The sequence below is a fragment of the Rhamphochromis sp. 'chilingali' genome (assembly GCF_963969265.1).
Source record: "Rhamphochromis sp. 'chilingali' genome assembly, chromosome: 22".
Taxonomy (NCBI): domain Eukaryota; kingdom Metazoa; phylum Chordata; class Actinopteri; order Cichliformes; family Cichlidae; genus Rhamphochromis; species Rhamphochromis sp. 'chilingali'.
In genome coordinates this window covers 7969640-7996163 of record NC_137950.1, presented here as the reverse complement: position 1 = coordinate 7996163, position 26524 = coordinate 7969640, and the positions used below count along the sequence as shown (strand labels likewise).

General features: G+C 40.6%; 1 protein-coding gene across 10 annotated transcripts in view; it reads right to left on the bottom strand.

The window, feature by feature from the left end:
• cacna1g (calcium channel, voltage-dependent, T type, alpha 1G subunit) overlaps window positions 1–26524 on the bottom strand; it is a 332915-nt gene that overhangs the window by 208288 nt on the left and 98103 nt on the right. For all 10 annotated transcript variants that reach the window (XM_080872626.1, XM_080872635.1, XM_080872629.1 and 7 more), the window contains exon 3: window positions 6280–6392. In XM_080872626.1, coding sequence (XP_080728752.1) covers window positions 6280–6392 — 113 coding nt within the window. The remainder of the gene's footprint in view (window positions 1–6279; window positions 6393–26524) is intronic.

Sequence of the window (26524 nt, the reverse complement as noted above, 5' to 3'; positions counted from 1 at the left end):
CACTTTTCATGAAGCTTACCGCCACTCTAACAGAGCTTCAGTAGTTCTCAGTTTTGAGAGCAGAACCTGCAGGAAGGGCAATCATCACAGCAGCATGCCATCAATCAGGCCTTTAAAGTAGAGCAGCTAGAGAGGCCACTGCATTTAAAAGAGTGCGAAAGTAAGAGGGAAAAGATTTTCTGCATTTCTAAAATATCTTGCAATGGTGATCTCATGTTTGATTGAGGGTTATTGGGGTAAGTTAAGGGCTTTAAATACGTGACACTGTGTCAACTAGCAACACAACACAGTGTGTTTTAAAAATGGCTTTTTGAGAACTTTGGAAATGTGGAGTACAGTAGTGTGTAAAAGTCTTGAGTCATCTTCCATTTCTTTAGGTTTTGGTGAGAAGCCTCTTTATTCTTCAGCCTAAACTCTGATAGGCAAGGCTTCTTGTCATTTCCTTGATTAGTCTTCAGGAAAAGTTCTCCAGGCTTCTTTAAGCTTGGATGACGGTTGCCTTTTGTTCCATTCTCTATTAAGATGATCACACACAGCTTCAATGACACTCCAGGCTTTAGGGAGGCCAGACCATGACTCATAATTGTGCATCCAGGTTCACCTTTACTGCATACCTTAATGCATGCTTTGACTGCTTTTAATGCATTGGCTCTGTGTTTGGGATCATTGTCAGAATGGTAAATGGACTGATTCTTATACAGCGCTTTTCTAGTGCTCTCTTGGAGCACTCAAAGTGCTTTATACAACATTCACCCATTCATACCATTCACAAGAGCACTTTCTTCAATGCTTTTCAGTGTTAGCTAGGCGCTAACACTTACACACATTCATACTCTGATGGATGCATCGGAGAGCAACTTGGAGTTAGTATCTTGTCAGGGATACTTGGCATGCAGACTGGGGGAGCCAGGGATCAAACTACTAACCTTCCAATCACTAACCTGCCTCCTGAGCTAGAAGAATGAATGTGTTGCCAATCAACATGGTGGATCGAAATCTGATTATACTTTCATGTGTTCATTATTCCATCAGTTTTGAAAATATCCCAAATACCACTCTCTTAAATTCAGTGACAGAGGATCCACCGTGTTTTACAAATGGCTGTAGACACTCACTGTTGTACTTCTCTTCTGATCTACTCACACATCACACATGTTGATGATTTGATGATCATAAAACCTAATTTTTAGTCCAGTTCTTTAGTAATTTGGCACACCTAATTTTCCTTTGTTATCTTTCCTTAAGGAGGAAGGGCTGATTGAAAGTCAGGAGGTTGTGTGACATCTTTTCAAGATTTTTCTTATTCTGCTTCTTAAGAACATAACTTTCCAATACTATTCATCTGCTATAGATAGTTTTCAAAGCCACCACTTCTATCTTCTACTTGTCTAGTGTGCCCACATTTGTTAAGGAGACACTGTACACCATGCTGAGCTTTTGGCTAATATCTGTTTAAAGCCCTGCGTCAGATTGGCGACCTGTCCAGGATGTACCCCGGTCTCGCCCTATGGTAGCTGGGACCGCGACCCTGATGAGGTCAAGTGGAAGAAAATGGATGGAGTTCTTTTATTTTTATTTTTTAGTTTTCATTTTGTATTAATGCAGATTAATGCAACTACAGAAATGAGTCAAATGAAGTGTTTTTATGAAAGGCTGCTGGTAACAAATTGCCTAAAGATGCAATTCAAAACTGTTTTTTTACAGTTTTCTGTTATGTGTGGATACAACACTGGTTCATCCACTGTTGTATGCTCGAATGATTTATAGATTAGATTTATAAATTAGTGAACAACCAAGAGACAAAACAACAAAATACTCTGAAGACAGTCAGGAACACAGATTGGACTGAAAATGATTGAAAAAGCAAACAATGTTGAAAGAAAAACATCAGCAAGCCTGAAGAACTACAGCTCCTTTCATTACTTTCAACTTCTTTTAAAAGAAAGTCTGTCTCCTTGGAAGCGAAATATAATGAACGAGGGGAGATTTTGCATGGTATCCATATTGAAACTACAGCCAGGTTTTATATTTAAACAAATGTTTTGCCAATAACAAATGTTAAAAGCGTCAATTTCGTGACTTCAAGCTTGTCATCACACACAGCCAAAGAGGGAAAGCATAGCTGGGGAACACATTAGCCCAGGGAGACAAAGTAGAATTCCTGATGTAAAATGAAGTAATTACAGTTGGTTTATTTATGATGGCAGCTTATCCATCTCAGTCAATGTGTGCATTTATGTTTTTGCTACTGGGTTTTGTTATCTCTGTCTGTGGGCCTGATTGCAGTAACAAAGTTATGGCCATACTTTTATCATCAGTCTGATAAAATTGCTCATTTATTATACACTAACACTTAACACAGACAGTGACCAGTGTTACAGTTTGTTGAACCAGCTGAATAAAGCCAACAATATCAACTTGTAGCTGCCTGCTAAAGCTTGTGTTTGGCTATGGAGACGGTATAAAAACTGTTGGGGGGAAAAAACGCATTTAAAGAGGTTACAAAGTCAAACTGAGCCCTGAGCGCGAAAACAGAAGGAAGAGGAACGAGAAGAGGCCGACAAAACTGGAGAGTGAGGACGTCTGAGACGGTGCGGCAAAGACAGCTGAGCAGTGTGGGTCGTGTGCTTTTATGATCGCTTACAATGACGGGGAGATTGAAATGGAGGAAGCGAGGAATTAATAAGAATGCGTTTAGCCTCTCGGCCGTACATTCGTCTACGCTTCGGAGAGGAGAGCCGCTGAATTAAATCTCATCTCATGTCGGCGAGCAGAAGAGATGCAGGGAGTGGATGGGCTGCCCTGGCAACAGCACCCTCACAAAGCTCTGCTCCGTGTCCCCCCCCCCACAACCGTCTCAACATATCCTGTTCTCCATATTCACCTGTCACATCATCACCTCTTCCTCATATGTCCTTTCTTCTTTTTTCTTTTGCATTTGCATTTTTATTTCTCTGATTTCCTGTCCTTTTCCTTCTCCTGCTTCCTCTACCTTCATTCTTCGAATTCACCCCTACTTTCTTTCACCAAATTTCCCATTTTTCTTTGTAACTCTTTTCTCACCTCTGCTCTTCTTTTCCCCCTTTTCCTCTCACTTCTGTCTAATCTTTCCCTTTTCTCTTCTCTCCTTTCTTGACCTCCTTTTATTCCATATTCTCTATTTTAACATCTTCTCTTCCTCCCTGCTTTTATCCCCTTGCTTTTCCGTCGTCTCCTCTCCACTTTCTTTTTTTTGCTCTTCGTTTCGTTTCCTTTCTTCTCTGCTGTTTTTCTTTGTTACCTCACCTTTCTTATTTTCCTACTTCTATTATCCTTTCTCTTCAGTACTTTTCCTTTCCCTAATTTAATATCTTGTCCTTCCTCCTTTTCCTTGCTTCACATTTTCTTATTCCTTTACCTTCCTTTTCTTCCCTGCATTCTTTTGTCCTGTTTCTGTGATTTCTTTTAATCGTGCCTTTTTCCTTTTTCCATAAATGTCCTCTTCTTGCTCATTTCCCTTTTTTTCTTTCCCTGCCCCTAACCTTAATTTATTTGCTTTCCCTTTTCCTCCCTTTTATTTCCCTACTATCTTTACCTTTCCAACACTCCAGATCAGCACATGCGTTACCCACTAAGCCGACTTTAACATCTGAGACTATACACGAAGTAGATTTCTCATATTGGAATGAAACTGCTGAATTTCAGAGTCAGTGGACAAGAAAATAAGATGACTTAGTTCTGATTCAATCTATTTGGAAACACTTTGCAAGCACATTATCTCCTCACTGCAGAAGATGAACAATGCCAGATAACGCGGATCCATTCTGCTGCACCTCACTCCACTTGTTTCCCTCAGCACAGAAAACAAAGTGTTTTCTAGGCTTCTGCTTTTCACAGTGCGAACAGTGGCACTCCTCCATTAGTGTTTACTGGGTTAAAGCAGGTCTGTAAATTAATGGAAACGCCTCCACATAATATTGTTGTTTATCTTACATCTCAGATAATGTAAATGGGGGGAGCTGCAGAGACCAGATATGCTGGAAAGCAGCAGCTCGTTCCGGGATTCTTTTAAATGCGTTGTTTTTTAGACATTTTTAGAATTTATCTCAGTGTTTCAGTGTTCCTGCTCCCTGTCAGCTGCTATAGTTCTGTTTAAATAATGGTTGTGTTGCCTCATGATCTGCCACGCAAACAGGGATTTGCGCAGCATTAACGTCTGATGTTTTCTTCCCACACTCTGCATTAGTTGTCCTTATTTACTTGCTATAGAGTGTGTGGATGCTGTCCCTGAAATACCTGTTTAATACTTTCCAGTTACACTGCTTGTTTTTGTCTTCATAAAGGAAACATGGAGGATAAATGAGCGCCAGTAAAGGAAGTGTCTTGCTGCCATGCATATGTATGTTCCTTCTTTCACTTGGACATCTGGCAAAGAGTTCTTGGACAATTGTTAAACCACAGTTCACTTAAAAGCCTGCATTGCAAATGGGTGGTGTGGATTGTAAAGAGTGTTGGAAATTACCAGGCAGTGAGTAAAGTCGCCCATGTGGATAGCATTAAGGCTTACAGTTAGGGCTGTGGCTGCTTTGATTGACGGTTGTGCTGACACTGGCTACTGTAGCTGATAGCTGGCTGCTAAGCTTCACCTGTGGTAAAGCTGACCTTCAGACGCAGACCACCCAAGAAGTCTGTGCTCCATTTTTTGGGGTGAAATTCTAGTATTTTCTTAACTTGGACCAGACTTATACTGGTACCATTACGTGATGAGCAAGTTAATCTGATAGACAGGCTAAAACATATAGTTACCTGCAAATTAGCTATTTTTTGTGTGTTGGAGCCTGGTTTCACTTCCAGTTGTGGCATTGATACTCAGTTATTAGAAAATAATAACATCCCACAGATCAGTTATGCCATCAACACATCCTTTCTTTCTTCTCATCTCTGTGTTATGTTCATGGTGCAGATGTAAATAAAGGTTCAGTTGCAGTACTCAGCTACTAGCTGAACTGAGCTACAAAAGAGGAGTGTGCATAAAAGGAATACGGTTTTTAAGTGGGTGGTAATTTCAAATGCAACTTTTCAAACAGCTTAACAAATCTCACCAAACACACAAACCATTTTTGCAGTTCCTCACAAAATCTGTCTGCTAGCTAATGTCAAGCTGGCAGTGTTTCCCGGAGCGAGGAAAAAAAGCTCAGCGTGCAACACCCAGTAATGGAGAAAGATGTAAGAAAGACAAAGCAGGAGAGGGAGATGTCAGGATATTTTTAAAGGTAAGGACTGCTCTGCAAATGAAATTTTATGAAGTGGAAATTTGAATTTTAGAGTTTGTCAAGCAGATATTGGACAATGCACCACTACACCCCATCTTCCACGTTAACAACTGGTTGTTTTACACAGTCTAAAATCCGAAGGTGATTGGAGGGTGAGGGTTTGTGTAGGCTGAGAGAGCTGAAATAGTATAAATGTGTGTATTTGTTTTATTCTACATGAAAAGTCTGAGAAACAAGGGCTTCAGACATCATTTCAAACCCTGTGAACATAATCATTGCCACATTTGGATAAGATTGTTGACCTGAGGAGTTATCACCTAAAGCTAAAACTAGCTAGCACGGTCAACAACATGCATTCATAATTCCTTGTAAAATTTAACACTAAATTTAGTAATTAAACATTGTATTAAATACTGGGTTTTTTTTTTTGTTTTTTTTAAGGTAACCTTTTTATAATTTCTTTCTTAAAAAATTAGCTAGTACAAAATCATTCGAGAACCTTTGGAGAAATATGTAAACAGAAACGAGCTGATTAAATCATTAACTTTTTACCTTCAGATTATTAAAAAACTTAATTACTTCAAAACCTGCTTAATAAAATATGAATGATAAATGAATGAAATCAACCAAACGATATAAGACATGATTAAAAATTAAAAGCTCAGTGCAGGTTAACTGACAGATAATGTTAGCTTAGCTCTGGTAACTGGTACAACTGGTTTTGGCCTCCCTCTACCGGTGTCAACTCATAAAATTGAGTTTAAGATATATTAAAAACTAATTAATTAATTTTGTATTAAGTACAGGATATCATTCTTCCCACGTAACCCAACTCATGTAAACACACTGAACCCACAATATATAAAAGCAAATACAAATTTAAACATGACAACTACTGACTCTTAGTAAGCCGTTGTTGTGCAAGTTCAATCACACACATATATAGGAACTCTGATGTCCTGGAAGTGAAGCACAATTACAACTTACACAGTTCATACATATCATATTGAGCCAGGAACAGCCTTACCTGTAAGATCTTGCACCTCTCCGAGTCACAGTTGATGTCTTCACAGGGATGAAACATGCCCAGTGTCACACAGTTCAGCAGGATCACCAGCATGGACGCTCGCTCGAACCATGTGCAGAACAGTAGTTAAGGAATATAACACAGAGAGATGACAGCAGCTTACAGTGACAATCGGCAGAAAAATGTGCATTTCTCAAGGCTTTCTCCAGTGACCTCATTATCCCAGCCTCATCTGACAAAGTGATGCATGTTTATCTCTTTATATCAAAAGCTGTTTCTGAAAGGAGAACAAGCCAAGAAGGAAAAATTGGGAAATAGGAAAGCTTGCTTGTAACTGTACAGAGTGGCAGTCACTGCTCTCATTTCTCTTAACCAAAGATCCGTTAGGAAGGCATGTTGGAAATTGTTCAGGGTGTTAGCGAGGGAGATGGATAGGCACTTTAGATGAGATCGTCTGAGGCGGAACAAAAGACGACAAAGGCAGATGCTGGAAGACTGGAAAGCTGACTAAAAGGAGGATGAAGTCTACAGTTAGTGAACGTGGCGACATCTTGATGCATAGCGCATGAATTTTATTGACTGTGGGGTCGAAGTGGGCAGACCTAATGTGGTTAGGCTAAATGCCAGCTAGAGCAATGTGACACCAATCAATGATGAGACTAAACACAGATTAGGGTAATACTGTTTCAATAAGTACACACACACACACAACCACACCGCATTTTTACTGAATACATGCAAGCAAACACACACCACTCGTATTATAGATGGCACTACACCTGCAGGCAGCACCCTGCATCCAGTCTGGCTAACAATGTTAGACAGAAAGATAACAGTTTGTCATATGTGTGTGTGTCCAAGTGTGAGCATTTCACACATGTGAATAGAAGGAGTGGTGTGTAAAAGTGTGCATGCAGGCCGTGAGGACAAATGACTTGTCTGTCTTTTATCGCATTAGTCGCCACTTGCTCGTTCATCCCACTGACCCATTATGAAGCTGGGTCAGCATGACCTGTCAACACAGAAAAGCAAGAGCAGGATGGATGAAAATGGTGAAACAGAGAATTTTAAACAACCCTCTGTTGTGCTAGTCCAAATAAGCCTCCGCTGGCTTGATTGCTTTACACGAAGTAGAAAAGAATCTCAAACGTCTCAGCTAAGCAGTCTTGAATTCGTTCATCTGGGCTGTGGCTCAGGTGGTAGCAGAAGTTTGTTGGATCAATCCTGGGCTCCTACAGTCCATGTGCTCAGGGATCGTTGGTCACGGTACTGAACCCAAAGTTACCCCCAATGCATCTGTTAGATGATGAGTACGTGTGTGGATGTTCCTGATTTCCTTTTTTTTTTGTCACTCTTAAATGTTTCAGATACATAAAAATAAGAAATCAGGAATTTGACTGCGTCCATTAATTGACACTAAGTATTACCTGTGCTACGCAGAAGCATTCAAGAATACAACAATCTTTGGTAGTTCCAAACAGTTCTTAACAGGAGTATTGATTGATGTAGGCTGGATATTTAAGTCTGTGTCCAAAGGAAGCCTCAGTAGCATCACTTGGATAATGATTGTTGCATCTGGAAGGCTGTGCCTGATTATGTCACACACTCGAGAATGCAGAGAAAGTTCTGAGTCCAAAGGGATGCAATTAAAAAGATCAGTCAGTACATGGAGCGGGATCATTAAGCAGGAAACAAAAGCTCAGCCACGAGGGCCTCTACTTTGAGAAGAGTGGCACTAAAAGTTTTAAAGAGTGCAAACTGGAATCGACACTATGGCAGCGCCAGCATGTCTTTGCAGTTAAGGAAGAAGAAGGCGGGGCTAATTAAAAATAATGAGCTCTACGGGCTTGTTTGTTTAAGCAACTGATATTAGCAGTCTTCACCAGCGCAAACCATTATCGCTAGGTTTCTCCATACATCCTCATAAAGCTCCTTCAAGCTCCAGACAAAACTAGCTAGAAATTTTATTATCTCGTTGGCCAACAAATTACCATTATATATAAACGTTATGGAGAGAGGAGAATAGGAAAATATTTTGTTGTACAGCAGGTTTAAATGTAAATTGCATTAGTAACCTACGAAGAAAAAATACCTGCAGTGGGCAAATGCTTTAGTGAAGCAAGTGACCAATTTCACCTGGTGACAGCCAGCAACCGCTCGCCAACCAGTTGTGTATTACACATCATGTCCCACAACTGGAGATTACCAGCAGGTTGCAGACTGGTCTCTAGAGCCTGACGCCTAACTAATGACTGGAAAGAAAAAACAAACAAACAAAATGAGTGAACTAAATTTGAAACATGATTTAAAATTAACATTAAAAAAAATAAACCTAGACTCACTTCTTAATATCTACTCAGGCCAACCAAGGCTTGATTGTTATACTACTGGACTATTTCAAACTGCACTTCCTGGAAAGCATGTGCAGGGTTAGGAATCCCTGAACATCTCTGCAGGTTCTCCTGTGCTGTCAGGAAGCTTTTTATCAGCTAACTGTTTAATAAATAGTTATTTTATTTAATGGGTCCATTTTATCTGTGTTGCCCTTAACCATACACTAGCCCGCTAAATTTCAAGTCATCAAAACTTTGAGAAGTCCACGAATAAACAGAAACGAATCATTATAAGCTAATTTGTTAAAGTAGGGGTATCGAACTCAACACACTGATGAAACTTGGTTTTCCTTCCAGCTCAAATACAGGCAAATTTGGTCCTATTTGTGCAAAAATAATATAGCAAACTGATAATAAATTAATTTCCAGAAACCTTTGAAACAAAATAATAATGCTTCTGCATATGACAGGGAATGGTTAAAGATGCGTTTTAAATATATCTATTAATAATGTGTGCTAATTAGCTTCTTCCAAATTTAGAAAACCAAACATTGCTTTTCCAGTACAAGTTTAATCTACACCTGTAGAATACGCTGCTGCCTGTGCTCTAATTAAATCAGAAGTTGTCCTCATTAAGGAAATGTGTATATACTAGATAGGTCAGCAAGAAAACATTCATAAAGGAAGCAAATGTACTCTGCCAAAGGACATAAAACAGGGAACTGTATGCACTTTGCATGAATCTATAGTACAGTACGAAGAAAGGCAGGTCTACATGCATCTCTGCAGAATCAATATGTGATAATCAACCTCTCCCTGGTCCTGCCCTTTTCCCTCTCAGCCTCCTACGCTTTCACCAGAAATGATCTCTTCTGCAATAATATGAAGATCTGTCAAATTAGTGAGTTCTGACAGGCCACTTATTTTTGAAGCTCTGTGAGCCATCTTCAGTTGGGATGTGAAGAGTATGATTTATATTAAACACTTACATGGTGTAAAAAACAGAAAATTTTAAAATTTACACATGAACCTTTGGAAGCAAGGAATAAGAACTAAGAGCAAGAACAACTAGCAATGCTTTTGTAGGCCCAGGCTGAAGATTAATACCCAGACAGATACCCAAGACCTTAGGCAATCTGATGTTCCCCTTTGCTGGTTGGTAGCTACACTAGCTACAAATCAATGGATGGATATTTTTATAGATCCTTAGTGGCTCACACTATAGGTGGTTCAATGGAGACTTTATATTATCTGTTATTTAGCAAGGCTGCCATTTTGCTGCAGTTTTAAATCAATACAGAGGAAGGTTGAGGTTTGGAGAGTTAGAGCTGGTTACATAGTTAAACCCTTCAAACACCCTGTCTCAATCAAATAGCATTGTTCGTTCCAGTTGGTAGCAGCTTCGATTGTTCACCTTAAACAGTTATTTCCCCTGTTATGTTACCGAATTTCAGGGATTCACTGTCGATCTCTTTATGTGTATATGCCGATATGAAACCAACAAGCATAAATGGACATTTAAAAGAAGGTACTCGAAAAAACATGTATAATAATTTAAAAAAAAAAAAACAATGCAAGCTTGTATTTTGTGTTTTTATTAAACAACTTAGTTGGGGCTTCTGCAATGTTTAATGGTTCTCTTAACTAGTGAAAGGAGACAGTGCCAGTAATAAATAAATAAGTAGTTCTGCTAAGACACACTCTGTGCTACATGGTCTACAACTGTGTAACAGACAACCTTAGTTAGCATCCCCAATTAGCAGCTTTTCCTCTGGAGTTAGACAGGAAAAACAGGCTAGCTCCCACTGGCTAGTCTGCTGACTAAGCCTCTGGGGGCGTATAATGGATATTCACTGAAAGACACAGAACACCTGTTCTGTGAGTTTGTGTCTGAGTGTTTAGTGGTTTGTTTGTAGCTAGCCTTGGTCTGCTACAGCCAGCAGCTTTTGGTGTCTGACAGTAGCTAATGTTAGCAAGCGCCGAATAAATGCTTCAGGCACTGCTACTGCTAGCCTATATACACTATATATTATAATTGCTTATTATCCTCTGATTACAACTTGCTCCAACAGAGTACACACTTAATTTTATAGACTATAAGTCAAATTGTCACTGTAAAATATATAGAAAAGTCTTTAAATGTATGTGCTTTGTCCTCCTTTAAAGGACAAAGGATTATAAATATAATAATTTTATAGTTAATAACAACTCAAAATTCAGGGAAACCTTTTGAAAGGTGAAGATGTAAAGGGCAGGTTTTACTGATGCATACAAAATATTGTTTACTAGAGGTCTTACAAGAGGATGAGGTGGATTTATAACAGGGAGGCATAAAGAAAAGGCAGAGGAGGGGGTTTATGTAGTGAGACAGAGACAAAGCAAAACATTAAATATGAATAATCTGACTAATGCAATCAATAAATCTTCCTCTTCTGCCCTTGTTCTCTTCCTCTGACTCTCCAGCTGCTGGGCTATAATTAAACAATAAGGGCAGAAAGTTTGCAATGTACTGCCTTTATTGTGAAACCACACACACACACACCTTCATGGTGTCAGCATATAAACAAGCAGTGACACCCTGAGGGATGGATTCAATTAGAGGAAAGATACACGGGGATATGCTCTGTCAAAACTCTGAAAGCAAGGAGCACACATGCGCTACACCACAGGCACACACATGAAAACACACAACAACAGTTTTATATGAGAGGCAACATAATCAAACTCATCAGCACCAAGTATTCTGCTCTCTTGGGTTCTTCGATGCCTTTCTTCTTTCTTACACATGCAAACACAGCGTGCATGCTCCCCCCTTTCCCTCTTTAGTTAAGTTCTTCTTGACTAGTGGAGAAAAAAAAACAATATGCAAGCGTTGTGTCTTCCCCTGTCTCGCTACATCACTCAGCTGACTCTGTGCCCTAATAATCTCACGCAGAAATCAATGCATGTACATATGAACTTTACATCTGTGTGTGTATGTTAGCAGAAATAAGTTAGAAAAATTCAAAAAAAGTGCAAAGTTTGTTGCAAAAGAAAGAGAAGAAAAAGTTTCTACCCTTCTCATCAAGTTCTTTCCACCTGTTATTTCTTTCATGAGAGTAGGGAAATGAATCCTCAGCAGGATGAGATAAGGTGCACACATGCACTCTGAGAGCGATCGATATAGACGAGACTCTCTGAATAGATATTTTTCATTGTGTTTACTTTAACTCAAACAAGACGTGGTTCTGCATCCATCTCTGCCTTGCCCGTCTCCACACATACCAGTTGGCCTTGGCTCTTCGTATGTTCTCTCCAAATCTATATCTTTCACTCGGGGAATTCTTGGCACGATACTACAGTTGGGTGAAACAGCTATATAATAAAAGATGCATGTGCAAATACTGAACGTGCTATACCTTATCTTACACAACTTAAATATATTCAGACATAAAAGGAGGATTGAGATCACTCATGTTAATGTTTTCACATTAACTTTCCAGGTTTTCCAGACTGAAAAGGTAAAAAAAAGGCTTGGGTTTAATGTATGCAATGTATGGACATAATTTTAGATAAAAGCTATGGAAAAAGCAGGACACAACACACACGGATCGATCGATAGATGATTTTAATAAATTTTAAGCTGCTTAAAGGTTAAAAATAATATGTGGAAGTTGATGTGTAGAGGCTAAAAGACTAAAAAGAGTGCATGCAAATAAATCTGGTAGGCCACGGAGTCAAGCTCATCTGCCAATCCCAGCAGATCCACCGATCACAGTGTTAACAAACATTACCTTAAGAATCAGCAGATGCCTGTTAGCACGTTTCCTTTGGGCTGATAAGACCTTTACACGTCCTGCTTCTTCTGCAATGGCCTTTTTGTGGCTATTGATTCGTGGTCTTTGATCAATGAGCTTTGATCAGTGGTTGTTGATCAATGGTCATGAGAAGTTGCATATTAATGATCAAGGAACTGACTTCCCAGCCCATTGTTCATTCAGTGGTGCTAGTTTCAGTCATTGTGCAAATGTACTATTCATAAGATTGGGGAAACCTGCAGTCAGCTGAGACTGAAGAAGACACTTGGATGAGTGACGAAATGTTTCTCCCACAGAAAACCTACGTCCAGATGAACAGAATCAACTTTTGGAGATGCCTGCGGTGTTCTCTGAGAGGCTTCTGATTTCTTCATGCATGTGCATGGTAGGACAAGGATGTGGACCACCCTGCACAAAACTTTTCATATATGTACATAGTTTGGGGAGACTGTAGCCAGAACAAAGCAATTCTGCCACACCTAAATGCCTTCAGATGGAATGGCAGTCCTATTTCGACTAAAGTGGTCGTGACTAGAAAAAAATGAGCCTAACAAATTTGCTGGTGTTGCAAAGACAGGAAGTCAAGTGTTTTGTTACAAACTGAACATAAAAGGCAAAAAGCAAGCAATTTGAGCAAAATTCATGAGAAATCGGAAAAAGAGAATACACTAACACATCTAGCTAAACAATAAATTAAGAATCATGAACTAGATTCTGTTCCTTTCACTTCCTTATGTAATTTTAGCCTTGCCCTTTTCTTTATAAGATTATCACTATAATAGTACAACTCTCAGACAATACATACGTTAACAATAGGTTGCACCAATCTCCCACCAATCACCAATACTCAATGGAAGCTAAAACAGCTTGAATATTGCTTACTTTGTACATTGCAGAACTGGGACGATTTTCTTGATGCAACCTAGTGAAATTCAGGCTTCACAACTCTCCATTATGCTCATGAAAGGAATTCAGATCAAAGTCAAGAGTGGCTCTGAAAGAGGATGTGAAAAGCCACGTCGCCTTGATTAAAACTCACTCTTCCCTGAAGTTCAAGTACGGCAAAGGCCAAGGTGTTAGGCACAGGAAGCAGCTGAGAGACGGAGCGGGAGCTGGGCCAATGCAGTGACATTCAGCTGAACATGTGCGTTTGTTCCTTCATTAAAAGGTTCCAGCGAGGTGCAAGAAAAGGCAGTCGGGATGGAAACAGCAGGAGAAAGTAGAAAGGAAAGGAAGCAGATAAGGTAGGTGAACATGAGAAACGGGGCTAAAGAAAGGGAAAGGAGCCAGGTGAGAAAAGAAAGCCAGATACTGCTTTGAAATAAGGCTCGATTTATTCTGTACTTGGAAGAGGAGGAATAACAGAGTTGAAGGAGATGATAAGAAATGGGGAGTCTACCATCTAGATTTGTGGACTGTTATCCACCCATCCCTGACATGCATATCTTTATGTCAAGTACAAGAGGATATTCAGAGCCATGAGGAAATAATACCACAGGACTGAAGGATGCAATTATTATTACTGACATGACCACTATCATGAAACAGAGGCAAATTAATCAACTCTTATATGTCGCGGATCCCTGAAGGCGAACATGAGGTCTTGGACTCTTATTAATGTGAATCTAAAGGCTACAAAGACAGAACAAACCAGTAGCTGGGCAAAAACAAATTAACTTCCTGGGAACCCCAAACCTGATCGTGTCAGTGATGGGTCCCCCCCCCCCCCTTTACAATAGGACTCCTGTTCTGAAACCTCAATTGAGGATTTATGTCAGATTTTAACAACCTCAAACATACGAACTCATGAACTCTACAAATCTAAAAGTTTAAATTCAGCCAAACTTAGTTGGAACGAGGTGAGAAAATAGAAACTTTTCATGTCTGACAGGAAATCACCAGGGAGATGATTATAAAATGGCCGCTGTGAAGAGAAATGCTGACATTAAAATCGCTCTCTCCTTCCTTGGTTTTGCTTAACTTCAGTGGCCTCGCTATATTACGAAACCATTTTCGCCTTTACCAATCATGACAACCAGCCTTGTTTTTGTCTTTGCCTCCTTGGGGTTGCAATGCCTTTTCTTCCAAGAGTAAACTTTACAAAGCCGGCACATGTGAATGTGCACAAAGCAGGAAGGAAGGTATCTAAGCGTGAAAAGTGAGGTTCATCTGTGTTCAGAGACAGCCGCTGCTACTGCCTCACCTTTTCTGCTCGTCTCCCATCAATCCCCCTTTCTCCAAATGCGTCAAAGCTTCTTTTTCTTTCTCTGTGATCACTTTTTTCCCCCTTTCCTGTCTGCACTCCCTTACCCCAGCTTTTTTCAGGGAGGAGACTGACAAAAATAAAACCTTTTTTTGGAAAAAAGAGTGCTGAACATGTCAGAATAAAAAAAGAGAGAACTGAAAGTGAAAGGATGTTCATGAAATATTGAGGGTGACTGCTGCAGCCCTTTGTAATTCACAATCCATCTCCGTCATTGTGCATAAATATGTGCATGCATGCTCACGGATATGCATGCATTTATACATCTTTATTTATTTGTCTTCCTTTGCAAGATCCTCATGAAAAATGCCACTTTGTGAGAAAAATCGATGACAGTTCTTTGGCTGTTTTCCTGTTCCACATCTGAGCACGGGAATGTTAATGTAGTGGTGTATCTACAAAAGCCTTTGTCTTATATGAAAATCTGAGATTATAGTTTCCTTAAAGAAGGAATCTAGAAGTGGTGGTCCAGTAGTACACTGCACAGTATCTAAGACAAGCAGCTAAACAGGACAGGTGTTTTAGAGAGAAGTCTTGGATTTGCCATTTGTATTTTTAAGGTTTAGAAAAGATTAGGCAGAACAATGTCGTGTTAAAAGTTGGAGAAAATTCATGGTCATGAATAAAAATTACCCACAGTTATTGATCTGTAGAGGCAGAGATGATCAAAGATCCAGATTTTGGACAATAATAACGATTGCTGGCTTCTTTGAAGTTTCAACAATTTCAACTACAAGTTTAGCATTAGCACCTTAGGATGTATTCCAAGATAGTAGTTTTTGCTGCCTGGAAAGGGTAGTTAAAAATTCCATGTTAAGCATAAGTTATAAGGTAAGACACGATTCATCAAACTGTGAAATGCCTGAATAAAACAATATCTTGAAACATTGGAACAGCTGTTTTCAACTTAGCCTCCATCTTAGAAAAAACAGGCAGCTAGTCTCTAAGAAATAAAAGAAGTGTCCACAGAAAAAACAAAGAAGATTTGGTTCTATCCATCCATCCATTCGCCTCCGTTTGTCAGGGTCACGGGGGGCGCTGGAGCCTATTCCAGCTGTCTTAGGGCAAGAGGCGGGGTACACCCTGGATACTTGGCCAGTCTGTTCCCGGGCTAACACATAAACAGAGAAAACCATTCACACCTATGGGCAATTGTTTCCAGTTAACCTATCCCCGTTAACTGCATGTCCTTGGACTGTGGGAGGAAGCTGGAGTACACGGAGAACGCACATAAACGCCACACAGAAAGAACTCAGGACCTTCTTGCTGTGAGGCAACAGTGCTAACCACCGTGCCGCCACAGATTTGTTTTTAAAAGCTAACCAAATAAGGGCTGTAGAGTTAAGAGGTTTGTAGAAAGGACGGGTAACTTTTGCAGCTTTATTTGCTTAACTTATGAGTAGAAATTATACCAGAGGGTCATCTATATCACTGGCACCTGGGTGTTTTCACCATAGTGATCAACTTCGATGTCTGATTCAAAACACCACCATACTTTAAACCTCCACCTCCTCCACCTGTCCACCATGAACCATTCCAAATCGAGCCCTTCATTCGAGAGTGCTATTTGGATAATAGCATTATGTCAAAGCTTTTGATGTACCACAGTGGTGCACAAGTTTTCCTTTGGCAGTGTGTGTAATGCATGGGATTCTGGCAAGTGAGCACAGGTCTGTCACTCCTAACTCCACTCTTTTTGAGCCCCTATCACTACACTTCCGATGTCCTAATGGAAAGCTTGTTATTGGGGGCTGGCATCAGAGAAGAACAGTCATAGAGGACTTTCCGGAATGACAATATATTCTACTTTCATTCTGAATTGTTTTCAGGCTGTCAGCGCTGCCCTTTGAAGAGGTTGTGGTCATCTGAAATACTTCCACGAGATCGGGTTACAGGTGGGGAAAGTTAATTAACAACCTGTCTCAGTGATGAGTAACTGCAATCATTTGACGCTGCAGGTTAGTGCAGGTTGCTTTTAATAAATGCATTTTGTAAATTTGTCCGTTTTGCTGAACTGTTCCAATGTCTCCAAACCCAGAAAGACAAAAAGTTAGACAAAACAAATCAAACAAGGTCATAAAATACTTTGCTCTGCTGCATGCTGTCAACATGTTTTTCTGAGTTATTAGTTAAAATGAGCACTGTGCTCGTAAATGTGTTGCTTCGGACATGACTCCTAGCGAAAGGCTAATGTGTTAAAGCGTAGCGTCCCGGCTCACAGTGTGGAAAATCCTGCTTGTGGAAAATCCTGCTAGTGTAACACTGCGGATCCCAACCGCTTGCTGACAAGCTTTATCAGTAGCCTGAGTCAGGAGGTTAAGAGAAATAGGAGCATATTGTTGCACTGGCTGTATCAGTGGTTACCACGGGTTGTAAAAGAGCTCAGAGAGAAGGATGGATGGGGGGGATAGGATGGATTTCTGGGGTTGGGTTGTAACAAAAAAAGTGGAGAATGAAAGAAAGTGTACATGGGGCCAAATGCGAAAGACTAAGAAAGAAGAAGGAGGCAGCGAGGAAGTCGGGGCCAAACTTATCAGTTTAATGTCCCTACAAAGCATTTTGCCGCAGCACCTCAGCAATCATTTGTGTGCGCAGGGGAGAGTCGAGGGCTTGACAGCTGACCAAACGATTTCCCATGAGGGAATATGGGTGACAGCAAACAACATGAAAGTTTTAGTAGCTTACATTATTGATAAATTCATCCCTCGCTCCAACTTGCTGTCTATTTAAATCCACTGCAACTTTCTTCCGAGCTCCTCGCTCATGAATATGGATGCGTTCAGTTCACCAACTATTATACTGAGACAACGCAGACTCAATTTTGATGTGAGAGTGGTGAAAGAAAAGGCTGAGTTCACTATCTGGTTGCCTCGTTAAGATCCGTACCAAAACCAGCTCGTCTTCCAAAATGTCCCCTTGTGGATATGCACAGCATCATTTAAGCTGCAGTCAGCCTGTTACATGTGAGTTTTACATTGAAAATGCGGGGGTATAGGGTTTCTATTAAGCTCGCAGCACAAGCAGTTCCTCCACATGCATACACACAGACACACACATATATAACTCTCATCAGCCAGGAAACACCCCTGTATCTTGCCACTGCGGACTGCGAGTTGCTTAGCAACGCAGGCTTTCATTGGGAAGTATTGTGAAGTCACATCTCTATTGCTGTGGTATCTGTAGCTGAGGCGATGGGCAGAGTTGTCGCAGCTACCGAGCAGAACTTTGAGGGAGGTGTTGGAAAGTCTGAGATGTCTAACATTTTTTTTTAGCAACATCTTCAATTACCATCTAGAAAATGAACTATGCTCCATTAATTTTTAACCTCAACTATCTGCCAAGGCTGGTTTATTGCATTTGTCATATAATTGGATTTATAGATGATCTACTTGAAATAACCATGAATGACTAGATTTACTGTTTTTGTGCATCCGGCCATAACTACCACACAGAGAAGAAAAATATTAGTCTTCTGTCCAATTAAATAAAACTAAGCAAATGTTTTTTTAGAGTCAAGGAAGAGAGAATAAAAGGAGTGGGAGAGAGATTTTACACTACTATAGCAGCTGCCTTGGTGACGCAATGGGAGGAAATATCAATATCTTCAGTACAGTCAGGGTGCAGGCAGAGAAAAGACTACACTGTACTACAGCACATCTCAGGTTGGAACAGTATTTCGTTCCACTGCTGCTTCAGATATGCTAATTTTTGCAGTATACTTTTATGATGTCCATTATTTTCTCAGTCAAAGGTTGGTTTTTTTTCACCCACACATCTAAGATTGTCAAACCAGCAGTTATCCAAAGGCAGAGTAACCTCTCGTGTGCCACTTATGTAACAGGGAATCTCTAATGCCGAGTGTAATCGCCATCCTTGGCGGCGATTACGCCACTTTGCTGTTCACGCTTGGAGTAATGCAGAGGGATTATGCTGTTGAGTTCACCAGTGTGAGTAAGCACAAGGTGAGAGCAATATAGTTAAATCGTCAATCTCTTAGAATCTTCCAGGCAACTGGAAGAGAAACACATTCAGAGAAAACCACCTACTGCCACATAAAATATATGGATAGTTAGACTGAACCCTAAACTGGAGTGACAGAGTTTTTGTTGTTGTTGTTGTTGTTGTTGTTTCTTACTAAAATATCCTGTTTGCTGATTTATACTCTGGACAATCTGGACATCATAAAGATACAACAGCTCTGTGTTAGAGTCACACCCGTGCAATTGAGAATTAACAAATAACCTAACAGGCACAGGCACAACATCCAAACTCCTCCAAGAAAAGTGCCAACCACCCGAGGGTTCAGTCGGCAACGGCTGCGCCATAGTGATTTTTCTAATATATGTAATGGATTTAGTGAGAGTTTACTTCACCAGTTCACCTATCAGTTGTTCTCACCAAGATATTGCTTTCCACCACTGAGGTCAGCTTCCTAGGCCAGTGTTTCCCAACCATAGGTGTGCCTTGAGAAATGTTCAGGTGTGCTGTCGAAGATTATCTGGTTCCGCCTGATTAGTACTCTGAGCGATCTGGGTGAGTAACAACAATTACAATCTCTTCCACTAGAGGGCAGTAGTAGCGGTTCTAATTAAATGGGTTGCCGACTGCCAGTCAAACAGAAGAAGATGAGGAAGAAATTACATAATAGTCATGCTGTGAGCAGCGTGTAATAGCAATAGAAAAATATTTAAAAAGAAAAAGTAGACAATCTGACCCGCGTCCTGGAGAAAATTCCAACCCAGATGAAGGCCCTAGCATGAGTAGTGGTCAAAATAATCAAAAAAGGTATACTGGGGACAAACCGAGCCAATTCCACTTTGCCTGGAACGCGGGGGAAAATTCTCAATATGCTTTTCGTGACATTTTTGTTTGGTGGTGTGCCGTGTGATTTTTCAAATGTGAAATATGTGCCATGGCTTCAAAAGGTTGGGAGACACTGATCTAGGCTCTCAGAGATCAAATGTCCAAGGTCTAGGGTTAGGGGTTAGGGTTCTTCATACAAAGATAAGACAAGGTTTTCAGTCCTTTCTAAGCCCACCATTACATCCATAACAAAATAATAAACTAAATTTACAGGAATGTATTATAACTTTCTATATAGGAGGCAAACTGTATAATTTAGTCAAACAATTTAACAAAAGAAGAAACTCATTCATATGACTGCAATGATCCTTTGATGGGAAAGTGACAAAAACCTCACACAGAAAACAACAATATAGTCAAATCTATTAAAGCACAGGTAAAATAGACACCACACTTTACAACTACCACATGCATGCACACACACAGACAGAAACATCTGCGGTCAGTAAGCGCCCTTCAGACTATGAACTAGCAGATGTGTGTCCGTCGGGTAAGATGCAGCACCATCTCTGTCATTCTAATTGACATGATGCACTGGCTCATTCGCGAGTACGGTATGTGTGTGAGTATGAGTGAAGGCAAAAGCTTTCGCACACCAGGGGAACAGAAAGCACATATACAGAGAGTATATAAATTTGTTTGAAGGCAGAGTGACCTACAGAAAGCAGAGAGCACACACACACACACACACACACACACACACACACACACACACACACACACACACACACACACACACACACACACACACACACACACACAGAGAGGTGGATCCTTTCCCAGTCCTTGGGCTTAAAGAATAGCTGCAGTTCCTTGAGTCATCACTTGAGACTGGTTTCAAAAACAAGCCTTTCTTTATAGATATGTTTTCATGCCTTTCATGTTGTTTGAAAAGTAAAAATGTTTGGTCTCTGTGACTAATTTACCACTTAATACCTCATACCAGTCAGCTCCAGTCTTGAAAGCTGAAAAAATTTTCTGCAGACTGTTACAATCCGTGCAACTGTCTTATGATCAAAAATGGCTGCCAAATTTAAATCTTTCTGTATGAACAAGTATGAAAACAAAGCCAGCAACACAAAGCAAAGATGCAAACCAGCGTAATGGTGATATTACTGTAATAAAATCACTAACCGGTTAAGACAGAGTGTCACAGGCTGGGTCTCCGACCCAGCACTTTGAGTTTTCTTTGTATTGTTCTTATTTTTTGAGATGTTGTTAGTTTTGTGTTATTTCCTATTTTGCCTTTAGTTTAGGCAGTTATTGCTCCTGGGTTTTCTGTTTGAGTTCTTGCATTATTCATCACGTATTTGGTATGTTAAGTTTGTATTGTCATGTCTAGTTTTAGTGTTTCCTGTTTTATTCTGACAGTGTCATGTGTTCTTTGGTCATTGTATTTAGTTTCACTCCTCCTGGTCCTGTCATTAGATTCATGTCAGTCAGCTGTTTCCTCATGTGTCGCCACTTCCCCTGATCACCTCATGTCTGTATTTAAGCCTTTTGTTTTCTTCATGCCATTGTCAGTTCGTCTGTTTATTCTCACCAGAGTCATAGTCATAGCCTGTTTATTTTTCCCACCTCGGTCATAGTTATAGTTTTTGGTCTTAGTACCTTTAGTGTTTTGTTTCTTAGTGTTTTGCCTGTTTGCTTTGGTCTCTTGGTTCATTTCCTGCCGTCATCGCAATAAAGGTTCACTTTTCTGTTAATCATTACTATTCCTCGTCATCATCTGCTTTTGGGTCCTGTTTCCGCACACATCGGCGCACCCCGCCGTGACACAGAGGATGGGAGTTAACAAAAGGCAGGCTGGCTGCTGGGCTGGGGTCAGCATGCACTCAGCTTTAACGTTACTCTGGGTTCTGGGTTCCTGGCTAGCTCTGTGTTAGCATGCAGTCTTTGCCAGTTGCAGTTAGCAGCATAATGATTGGTTGTTTCTCTCCTAGATGCAGTTTGCACCTTACCATCATGCTCATCCTTTTGTGCAATTATAATAAAAGTAATGTCAATATCTCCAGTCTTCAAAAGCAATAGTCTAACCACCATTTTTATCCTCCTGCACAGCAACTGAAATGATCTGAGAGTAGCTCATCTGTTTGATGAGGGGTTTTTTCTAACCACCTAGCATGTAGAGAACTGATGAACCCAACTAACTATATAATTGTAACTGTATTGTAATTATTGAATGTAGTACAGTAGTGTGTTAGGTTACTGCATTGCTGAAAAATATAATGTGATTACTGTAACACATTACACCCAACACAACTACATGCAATCAGTCACCAAATGCAGTTCTAAGCAACCAAAACCACTTTTTCCTAGAAGTAGGGAGGTCCACATTCTACTTTTATTCTGGTGTTACTGAACTAATATTTATACTAAAAGAAGTCTGTTCTTCAGTTTTGGTTTGTGAAATCATTCGTTTTTCTGTACCCATGCCTGTTTATGCAGATTTCTAAACAAGCTTGCTAGCATTAGCCAGTAACTTAGCACTCCACTGTTTCCAAACTTGGTCACTTCTGGCTCCAAATAAAACTAAAGACTGAGGCTTCGAAACATGGCTACACCAATTTTGAAAAACAGGCATAAAAACAGAGATGGAGAGCTGATGAAAGATCACATAAACAGGCAAAAAGTGATTGAGATAAATCAAAATGAACAACGAATAATTGATCTGAAGGCTAAATAAAGCTTTAATCCTCTTGAGGGAGTTTTCACATACACAAATGCAGAGCATATGCTTTCGCCACAAATAGCTGAAATTGAAAACAGCCTTTTGTAGGCTGACATCCAAACATATCCTCAGAAGTTTTAAGATGCATCTGGTATGGAAGGAAGTTTAAGTGACAGACAAGTGTGTTAAACGAGACAAGAGGTCAGGCAGTGTTTCAGTTTCCTGGAGCTTCTCGATAATTAAGCATTTACACAATCATTCCCTTGGTCCTTCTCTGTCTCTATCGCTTGCACCCGGTCACTGCTATTGTATTCAAATATATTTAGAGCCCCATCTCCTTCACTTCACTGGAATTAGCACCAAATGCACACACACACACATACACAAACACACACAAAAACATGCACACCTTAGGAAACCCATTTAAATGCCACAGCAAACAAATAGACCCTTAATTCTGAAAGGGAGAGAAAAAGGAAAACACACCTTGTAAAGCACAGACAGGTTAGCGAGAGGTCAGCTAGCAAGAAAATGAGAGAATAAAAGGCCTACAGGACAAAAAGGAAAAATAGAAGTGAAGAATTGAAAATATGCAAATGGAGGGAAATGACGATATGAGAAAAATGCAGCACAGTGCCAGAATCAGCATGATTAACAGGAGGTCAGCTTTATCAATGCAGCTAATCTGGCCCCGGAACAGAACACAGGCTAATAGCAGGGAAGTTAGCGGAGGCACGCTACTGTAATCTGCACAAACGCACACAAACACACACACACACGCTCCCTCTCTCTCTCTCACACACACACACACACTTAATAAAAATTAGCACACATGAAAGCTTTCATAGGCAGGATATCGAGGACGTTCATGTGTTGAAACACGGTCCAAATATTTAGAGGGCTAGGAAAAGCTAATTAGCAATCAGTTCTAACAATGGGAAATGATATTTAAGCCTAAAAACTGATGTAACTCCTCAATAGAAACAGTAAAATGCTTTGAACAGAAACCAAAATTGTATAATGTTGATTAGAAGATAATTCTGTATTATCCCTGGTACCTGGGGCTGGGTTTCCAATGCCTGACCTACTTTTCTGAAAGAACAAAGTCCAGTAAGTGGACCTGAAGTGAACCACTGCTTCAGAGGATGTCACGCTGTACTTCATGCTCACCTACTACACTGCTTTCCTCAATTCCCTTTATTTAACTTGACAAAGATTGTGACTTTAATCCTGAATACATTTTTTTTCTATGACAAGCTTGAAGTCCCTCTCACACCTGTGTACCAGCAACAATGTGCACTGTCGCTCCAATTTCTCAGTCTGTGCCTTCCTCTCATGTGAACATTATTAAAGGAGCCCAGAACAGCTTGTTCTGCCTGTCTCCTGCTGTCATGTTCAAAATAAGGATTAAAGGAGTATTAGAATGATCTGTCGCAAATCACGGACAGTAGCATCTCTTTCTGACTTTGATAACGGCGATGTCCCTGTGAGGTAGATGGAGGCTGATAAGCTGGTGAATCACAAGGAAACATTTTTCAAACTGCAGACGCCGGGGGAGAGGTAATGGAAAGGTTTAGTACTGAAATATATTTCTAATGTTGAGAGAGATGTTAAGTTTAGTTCTTGGGTTGTAGGCACACTGCCACACACACACACCTACAGTACAGATAGGTGCTATCTTACTCAGAGCGGAGCAGTTAAATATAGCTACTAAGCAGCTACATGGGGACCAGAGCTCATTTCAAGGTGTTTTGTTGGAAGGGCAATTGTTTTTAACCATCTTTATGCAAAACATAAGGCTCCTCCTCATAGCAAGTGCCTGTTGCTTTGCCAAAACCTCAGGTTTCGACAAAATGCCCCTTCATTTTTGCTAAGGGATACAAAGATGTTTCTATCCCTTTAGAAGCTGGAACATTTCAGAACCTTATTGAGAATGAAGGAAAAGGAGCCTTTGACTAACAACATGGGAAAATGGTAAATGGACTATTTCTTGTGTAGCTTCACTCTGCTTGAGCAATGAAAACATTTTATACATCTAAAAGAACTGGGAGGATCATAAGTTGTTGCCTGCAGCTGGCTTTGTCTACTACCACAGTCTGCTCTAAACAAAATAAGTTTAATAGCTATGAAAGCATCCTGTATCAGTATGAAATTTCCACAACATCAGATGTGATGTGACTGCATCAGCATTAACTTACTTTAAAGACACACAGCTAACACGTGCTGTATTACAACACCAGCGTAAGGTAACCCACACAACAATCACACCATTTAACTTAGTTTTGTTACTAAGGAGTGACTTAACTTCATGTGTCTGAGACTTTCCCTACCTTGACTGTAACCACTACAGACTTCAAATCAAACCTTAAGCAAAAACCAAGCCTTAAAAACCTCATATTTACTGTGGCCAGCTTTTCCTCCCCATACTTCAAACGCATGGGTGTATTCTCATCGCCAAGACATTAGCAAGAGAGGTAGACCCTTTCTTGCCATCAAAAAGTATATAATAAGTGGGGCAGGCAGGGTGGTTTGATGTCTGGTGGGCACTGAGTATCCCTAGTCTCCACTTGGTTGCAGCTCGTGACCACTACTTCATGCTAATGCACACAGATACAGTCATTACAATAGAGACCTGGGAAGCCACAGGCCCAGAACAGCAGTCTTCACAGAGCAAAGCTCTGCTTTGTCTCCCCCCCTTGACTCTACTTTCTCCTCTCCTCCGGTCTCTCCTTCTAGCCAAGCCAATCCTCTGGCACTGAGCAGCCCATTATACAAAGCAAATAAGCCATGGCTATAGGCTCCAACTGCTTCTCAGAAAGGGGAGAGCAAGGTAGGCGAGGGGAGCAAGTTTGAGGGAAAGAAAGAGCCTATAAACCCCAGTGACTCTAAAAGCTTTGCCAATCTCAGAGAATGCCTTGTGGATATTAAGTGTTGGATGACTCAAAACTTTCTCTGTAGCTATATAAAAATCCCAGGTCTGTGTTGTTGTTGGCCCCTGCCAGGATCAGAAAGGGAAAGAAAAGGAGGAAGAGAACAAGCCGACTTCCATAAGGAGGTTGCGAATGCAACAACAGCAAATTTAAATCTTTGAGCTCACAAGCTCCTTTTGAATGTCTTCTCCCACTGCGGTGGTGCTATCTTTGTCATAAAGTTCAAGCGTGTGGCAAAAGCCAAGCGAGAACAAACAGTTATTGAAGAGCAACCCTAAATAACCTCTCCCCCAGACCTGCACGCCAGTACAAAGCCAGCAGCCATCAGCTGTCAGCTCCAAACCGCAGCCGCCAGCCAGTCCAGAACACGTGGTGTCAGCTGGAGCATCTCTCCACCTAAAAGCACACCACACTGTGAGTGCCATAAATCTGTGCTGGTATTAATACACCACCAAGGCCCTGATCTTCTCTGGCTCTCTCCTGTGCACCCTCGGGCAACGCGGCGAAGGTCACACACGCACAAATCAGGAAAAAAACAAAAAAAGTTACGTGGCATGCAAACAGTATCCATTTCTCCATGACAACAAACAAAATGTTTACACTCCCGAGAAGGCTGCTTCTAGTTATTGGCTAGGATCCGGTTTCTATGGCAACGGAGTCGGCATCTTTGTGTTTGGGCATGCGAGTGTGTGTTGATGTTATGTACAGTACAGGAATGTGTAAACATATGGCTGTGATTAGACAAACACACACATGCAGAGATGCAGCAGGAATATCATGTGTCTCAAAATTGGATGTTTGACCAATGGCATGTCTTTAAAGCGGCATCGAGTGCTTTGATTGGCTGTTTTTTTTTTCCTTCTTAGTTTAACAAAACGGAAAGCTTTTTCCCTCCCGAATGGAAAGGGATTTAATAATAATTAAGTCATTCATACAAAAAAGACTCTTCTTTTAATCTTTAGACATATCTCTTTAAAATGCCTCTTAACTCGTGACAAAAAGAATAAAAACAAACTAAAAAAATGGCTGGAAGCAATATACGATTTTTCATTTTTTTCCAGCCAACTGAGCTACGACAACAACACCAAGCACACACCCAGCGAGACGAACACGTGCACACACACAGAGTCTGTGTGCAGCCCGCACAGAGAAGTGCAGCGGGGGGAAGCAGCCACCGGCGAGCCCCTGTAATGAGGGAACACCAGCAAGCAATAGGGGAAAAAACAGAAGTGGGTGGAAAGAAAGATGGATGGAGAAAGAGCTGGGGAAAGATTAGGTGATGAAGGAAAATCCAAAGAATAGAAACAAACAAGAAGCAGTCTTTAGAACATTGAAAAGACGTAAGGAGTTCACCACAGCTGTTGATTTTCAATAAGTATCAATAAGGA